Raw genomic sequence first — 6,990 nt, 5'->3', positions numbered from 1 at the left:
ACATAGTCGTAGTGTTCTTGCCTTCTCTAGTTTATAGTGTTTTGGTATGGTTACATAAATTCTATTTATCTGTGAAGATATTTAAAAATTTCAATGCAATAACATTTAATTCTTAGTTCTTATAATCTCATTAGGTCCATTGTGTATAATCCCGGCTGTGCACCAATGGACTGTGTGTGCATTTAACATTTGCTCGAACAGTGAAGGAAAACATGGGGAAACCGACATGTCTTAGACTCAAAAAGTCGACGTGTGTCAGGCACTGGTGGCTGATCACCTACTTGCCTAGTAGATTTAAAAATGATCATGAAACAGATTTAGAAATCTGAGGCGAAGACCTAGAGGTTGTAGCGCCACTGATTTTTTTATGATTTTGGCTTCCCCCCATTTCAGAGGTATATTTGGGTGCGGTGGGGAAATAAAAAAACAGTTGGTTGCATTTAATTTTAATCTTACTATCCTAAATAAACAGCTATATAATCGTCGCTAGCGTCAAGCATGGCTTGTTTCAAAATATCATCTCTTGCATTTAGAGCCGTTGTGTGCTTTGGGAGAAACAGACACATATGACTCGCATTAGCCCATGAATGGTTCAGCGTACCTGTAAACAATAAAACTTCAAGTATATTTTTAACTGACTTTTAAAAATATGAAATTTTTGTAATATGTCGGTGTGATGAATGATGAACTATATACTAAGTATATACTTGTATGTGTAATTTCTCAGAAACAGTGTTTATGATTGACGCGTGTTATCAGAGGGTACCTCAATGGTTTTTTTATATCTATTGCACGTTCAGACACGCACATGGTGAGGTCAGAAATCATTTCAACCCTACGGTGTGTGTCAGGCACGGAAAGTAACCCGTATAAAAAACAAAAGATCACGAAACAGCTATAGTAATCTGAGGTCCCGACGAAAGCCTACAAATCCATTTGTCTCCTCTCATTACTAATTTCCCATCGGGGCCGTCCATATATTACGTCATTCTAAATTAGGGGGGGGGGGGATTTGTCTGCGGATGACGGTAAATGATTGATGGGGGGGGGGGGGTGTTTCGAAATTGACGTCATTCTTATTTATTTACTTAAAGTTTATTTTTCACGTACAAAAAGATTATTTCTAACTAAAATAACTCATAATAAAAGAAATTGTAATTAAAAAGGTATATTATATCAAAGTAAAAATAATAAAAGGTGATTCTATAACCAAGTGTTTTAATCATATAATACCCTATTTTTCTCTAATCTGCAATGTTTTATTCAAACTAGTAATGACGTCAATTTTGGGAGAAGGGGGGGGTCAGTAAGAAATTACGATAGGATGATTATAGGGGGGGGGGGGCTAAAATCGGGAAAAAATCGATGACGTAATTTATGGACGTCCCCATCATCATAATTATTGACTGATGGAAATTCTTACCATAGTACCGCACAGGCCACTGGTCCATCTCGTGCGAGGAAGACATCAAACACAATGGGAGGGAGCAAGGTGTCAGCACCCTGGCTGGCCACCAAGAACAACTGTCTAGCTTGTGCCACACTATGTCATTATATCTAGAACACAGGTAACAGGTAGGAAGCAGTCTTTTGTTCATAATATACTATAGGAGGCAAACGGGCAAGAGGCTCACCTAATGTAAAGTGATAACCATTGCCGAAAAGCTCGTAAGTGCGTTGCCGACCTTTTAATTATAAGTTGGTATGGTAAGTTTACAAAAATATTATTAATTAACCAGCGAAGTTTAATCTGGCCACAGGATAATAAATTATTTCCTGAAATAGCGCAAAGTATGAAGTTTATAGAAAACGAAATGATGTTGTTACATATTAATATGAAGTATAAGTATGTATGTCTAAACTCAAAGTCAAATCATTTATTTCATTTAAACCTATTCAAAATGCACTTTTGAAAGTCAAAACTATAAGATAAAAATACTAAAATTAAAAAAATTAAGTAACATTGTACCCGTGACACTAGAGTACTCGTTCACTGCCAGTAGGACCAAACATAAATTTGTTTTCCTTTTTTTGTTTTTATTAATTATTATTATTACTATGTCCATGGGCTGTATTACTGAACACCAGGTGAGCCTCCTACCCATTTGCCCGGTTCCATAAAAAAATGGGTACTGTCGCTTTGGTACTATTAAAGGTAGTTTTGTGGGTGTAATTTTAGTGGGTACACCCGGTTCTCTAAATAACAGATGTCAAGTCAAGTCCCCCTGATGGAAAGGCAAAAGAAACAATCTAGAGAAAAGAACTTGCATTAATGACTTACCCCACTTTGGGTCCCCAACGGCAACTGGGGCACAGATCTTGATCGTCATCACTTGGATTATCATCAATACATTTGACCCTGGTGCTTGATAGTACTTTCTCCACAAGTACTGGCGAATCGTTCTTCACCTTCAATGGGCTTTTACGGTCTAAAAACTCATAACTGTTTAAAATGTAATGTTATTTTTGAGGCAGTATGAAGTAGCTTAACTGCAATATATTCCCCCACCTTCTCTTCTCAGCATACATAAGCCTTGTTCTCAAAAATAAAAGTACCTAAATGTATTAATTTTTTGTAGGAATCCTCGAAAATGCATTTCGTTTTCAATGTATTGGTAATATATATAAAAAAGGAAATATACTGGTGACGTAATCACCAAATATGAAAATCCTCCTTCCCCCCTATAGTGCTACGTATTACTTGAACGGCCCCTTTACAGAAAAACCAAGTTCGCTTATGTATCCAACTTTGTATTTCTTGTGTATGATACATGTTAGTGATAATGAAGGACCTCACTATCACACATATTTTTTAGGGTCCTTAGGGTAATGGGGAAATTTTGATGAGACTAGGACTGCGAGTACCAAATATTCAGTCATTGCAAGCGGTCACAATTTCTAGCAGTTCCAACAAACTCAGACATAGGATATAAGTTCTTATCTCAATTACCGGCAGCTGTATTTCTAATATATAAAATTCTTGTGTCACGGGGTTAGTAACCGAACTCCTCCGAAACGGCTCGACCGATTCTCATGAAATTTTGTGTGCGTATTGGGTAGGTCTGAGAATCGAATAACATCTATGTTTCATCCCCCTAAATGTTAAGGGTGGTCCACCCCTAAATTTTTTTATTTATTTTTTAGACAAAATTTTCGTTTTTATTTTTTTACGATACACCATACAAAAATACATGCAACCCTAAATTTTCACCCCTCTACAATCATCCCTAATATATATATTTTTTTAATTATAAACTTTAATTTTTTGGCACAAAAACATGGCAAAACAACGTTTTCCGGGTCAGCTAGTATGTTTATAAGTTTTTTAGTATTTGTATTAAGTTACTATAGAAAATAAGAAAATAAAATTAAATATTGACACAAACAATTGGCAGAAAGATGACGGATGCTGTGTTTATTATAATTGGGCCTAGATGCTTATTCTTATTTGTATTGAAACTTAAAACGGATTTTTAAAAATTAAACAAGCTGACGAGCAGTCTAAACCTGGAGAGATGTTTTTGTGTACTTCAATATCAGCGTACAAATTCTTAAAAGCCCGGTAACGCACTCGCGTGTCGTCTGACTGACACCTGAGCCCGTTAGGCCTGTTCTATAGAAAAACTTACGTATAACGGAAATAAGCCAGTTCCGTGAACAGCTACCATGGAAGGCGGCTGGACATTTCTTGCATTCCTTCAAGGCATCAGTCTTGCCACAGACGAGACACCAATTGGTGTGCACTGTCAGTGTACCACTTAAGTCCTCCCACCACTGTAGAGTACCAAGATTTCATGTTATTGGCAAAAATTTTAAATTTGTTTTTTTTTTTAATTTAAATTTAACACCTTTGTCTTCAGTCACCGTGACCACGCACGCTGTAAAGGCACGCGAAACTTCGGTTAAATTTAAAATTATGTTTAAATACAATAATACATAACTTTAATTAAAAAAAAAGTTTTTTTATATTAAGTTTTTTTTTGTATCAACCTGAATAAAAAATAATAATTTAATGATTTTTTAAGAACAGTTAGAACTCACCTCATCCGACTTCAATTCAAAATGTACGACAAAGGCGTATCTCCAACATTGTTTCAGATAATTGTCAATTTCGTTCCCAGTAGCGATATTTCGTAAAAGCTCTTCAAACCTGTCTTCAGTACTTGCGTCCACGCTGCGAAGATAATCTTTGACGTCCTTATAAAAAAATATTAAGATCTTTATGTCAAAATCTTATATATAAAATTCTCGTGTCGCGGTGTTTGTGGTTAAACTCCCCCGAAACGGCTTGACCGATTCTCATGATATTTTGTGTGCCTGAGAATCGGACAACATTCTTCCTTCATTTTTTTAAAATGATTTTTTTTTATGTTTTTATTATTAATTTATTTTTTATCAACTGTATCAACAGCATTAAAAAATACATACAACCTGAAATTTTCAACCCTCTACGATCAACCCCTATTTTTTATTATAAATGATATACATGGCAAAACGACGTTTGCCAGGTCAGCTAGTAGTGAAATATTATTTGGATTTCAGCTACACTATACGCCCTTGTCCTGCTAACTGATAGTATATTTATATATATATATATACTCGTGAATGAATGCTACTTATGGTGACAAGTCGTACTTGAATTCGTGTATGTGGTGTTAGTTATTTCGACTGTGTAATGTGTATTTGCGTGTTGTTCCCACGAGAATGTAAGTGCGTACTCCTATTTCACCATGCCTCCTGCTGATAGAGGACAAATCTTTGTTTTTAATTTATTTTATTATACTTAATTACTCAAGATTTCATATAGAACATGGTGCTATTGTTGCAACTCCTAACAAACGTTGTATAAAAGAAAAAACTTGGCGATTAAAAAGACTAGCGGAGAGTTTATTGCCAGTTCTTCTCTTCCGTTCTACGTCCTCGATTTGAGAACTGGCAGTATATGTATAATTAGAAGCTATTAATATATATTTCCTTTTTTACGTTCATAAGTTAAGTTGTGTTACCTACATGAATAAATGATTTTTGACTTTTTGAAATTTACATACCATCAAAGAGTGTAGGGATTTTGCTTTTTGGTTTCTTCTGTACAAAGAAATGTGAAATATCATACCTCATTGCGTTCTAAGAGTGATTGTTCATATAGTTCATCAAATAATACTTCTTTGCCACAACGAATGAAATCTTCAAATGGAATTTTTTCTATATACTGAAATAAAAATTATATTTTACAAGTAGTTAAAAATAGCAATATAACTAAAATAAATACATATTATAAATATTCAAATACCTGGTCTTCTAATGATGGGACCTCAACACAGATTATAGTAATATATATAAATAAGTAAATTCCAATAATTTATTAGGTAATTTAAATTAAGTAAAGAAAATTGTGATGAATTTTTAAAATTTATTGATTCAACATACTATCTCTCAAAGTTTTTTCATATATATTTTAAAAAAGGCCATGACAGTTAATTAAATCAGTATTACCTCATGCAGTGTTTCCCTCTCCTCAATATCAGAAACTGATCCTTCATAGTCAGAGCATTGGTCACTCAGGTCACTAAACTCATCTTCAGATTTTTTCTGAAAATATATTAAGGTTCATTTGATCAAGGAAAACTTGTCAATTACATATTATATCTTATTTTTAAGATTTATATTTCCTATTATCTTTATTATTATTATGGCAACACAGCAAACAGACATTACAGTACTTTCAGCATTTTTAAATGCCATTTTGTTCGATTTTAACAGTTGAAAGTAGTTCATTTCCAAAAAGTATTTATGTTTTTTTTTAAATAGAAGGCAAACCATTTCTATACCCCATCCATTAGTTAAGTAAGTCTCTTAAAAATATCTAGAGTAATCTAATCTAATGGGTACAATAGTAAAATAAAAATTAAATTTTGTCTATATTGTACATGAAATAAAAATACTGCTGTATTGCTTTTATAACAGCATGCACATATTTTATTTAAGTACAGTAGTTTTTTTTCATGGTAAACATATAAATATCTATGCATATAAAAATATCTTACCCTAGGAGATGGCTTTCCATCATTAGCTTTTTTTGGTCTGTCTAACCTCTCTGTCCCATAAAAGGGTCTTGACCGCTCAGCTAAATACATACTTGTGTATGGCAGCCATATTTGCTCCTTTGACCTTAGCACCTCAACATAATAACATAATTCTTCAAACAATTCAATATTATCTCCAATTGCTGATATTCCTAAAACTATAAAATAAAGTGTTGATCAAACAATTAATAAATTTTCTTATTACCAATAGTTTTAGTACTAGTAGCAAAAGCTAACAAAACATGGGTTATTATTTGCTATTAGGAGTTAGATCTTAACTAAATAAAAACAAATTTACGAATTGTAATCCCATCTAATTTAATATGTTAAAATCCACCATAGTTTGGACATGACAATGAACAGAACTTAACTTCTAAGTTGTCTGGAAGAGAATGCCACAAGACTTATAGTTTAATTCTAAAACCTATGCTAGCCTGATATCAAATGAGTGTGCATGTTTGACAAATCTGTTTTAGAATATGAACTATATCTTTCAGAAGTTACAAATTGGTTATAAATGATACACCTTCAAGTTATAGATTTATTTAATGAAAATGTATGACCCGCTGACCGACGTTATAAATTTTAAGAATAAGGAATAGACGATGAAATTATACTGTGACTATACGTACCTTTGTCGTCATAGAACAATCCGTCTTCATCTTTAACAACTTGCACTTTAACATAAACCTGCTTACTTAATCTTCCAAGAGCTACATCACCCATTCTCCAAAATGAAACTGGCTTCATTTTACTTCCAATATTCATAAGAATTATATAGGAATTACTAAGTAATAATGCCACTGTAAGTTAGAAGAAACTATTAAAGCAGAAATGAATATCAATTATAAAAAACATTCAATCATTTCATTTTAGCTTTTGCCATTTCCGTTTCCGCTTGTTAATT

General features: G+C 33.2%; 1 protein-coding gene across 2 annotated transcripts; it reads right to left on the bottom strand.

The window, feature by feature from the left end:
• Nucleotides 1-430: 430 nt before the first annotated feature.
• LOC111002034 lies at nt 431-6,921 on the bottom strand. Of its 2 annotated transcripts, XM_022272126.2 has the most exons (9): nt 6,716-6,921; nt 6,045-6,241; nt 5,494-5,589; nt 5,114-5,209; nt 4,042-4,197; nt 3,630-3,774; nt 2,282-2,429; nt 1,424-1,557; nt 431-601 (listed from the first exon to the last, which is right to left on the bottom strand). In XM_022272126.2, exons 1-9 carry the CDS (start codon nt 6,849-6,851, stop codon nt 456-458), a joined length of 1,254 nt encoding a protein of 417 aa, XP_022127818.2. In that variant the 5' UTR covers nt 6,852-6,921; the 3' UTR covers nt 431-455. The 2 variants fall into 2 exon arrangements, with proteins under 2 accessions (XP_022127818.2, XP_045488589.1); XM_045632633.1 differs by lacking the exon at nt 1,424-1,557.
• Nucleotides 6,922-6,990: the final 69 nt, after the last annotated feature.

The sequence above is a fragment of the Pieris rapae genome, chromosome 20 (assembly GCF_905147795.1).
Source record: "Pieris rapae chromosome 20, ilPieRapa1.1, whole genome shotgun sequence".
Classification (NCBI taxonomy): domain Eukaryota; kingdom Metazoa; phylum Arthropoda; class Insecta; order Lepidoptera; family Pieridae; genus Pieris; species Pieris rapae.
Note: the sequence above shows the minus strand (reverse complement) of the source record. Positions and strands in the feature narration are given on the sequence as shown.

Bases quoted from the DNA above. Each gene is read 5' to 3' on its own strand.
- LOC111002034 (XM_022272126.2), bottom strand. From the start codon at position 6,851: ATGAATATTGGAAGTAAAATGAAGCCAGTTTCATTTTGGAGAATGGGT. The intron at 5,590-6,044 runs GTAAGATATTTT...ATATATTTTCAG, and splicing joins ATGGAAAGCCATCTCCTAGG to AAAAAATCTGAAGATGAGTT. The intron at 5,210-5,493 runs GTAATACTGATT...TTTTTATTTCAG, and splicing joins AGAGGGAAACACTGCATGAG to TATATAGAAAAAATTCCATT.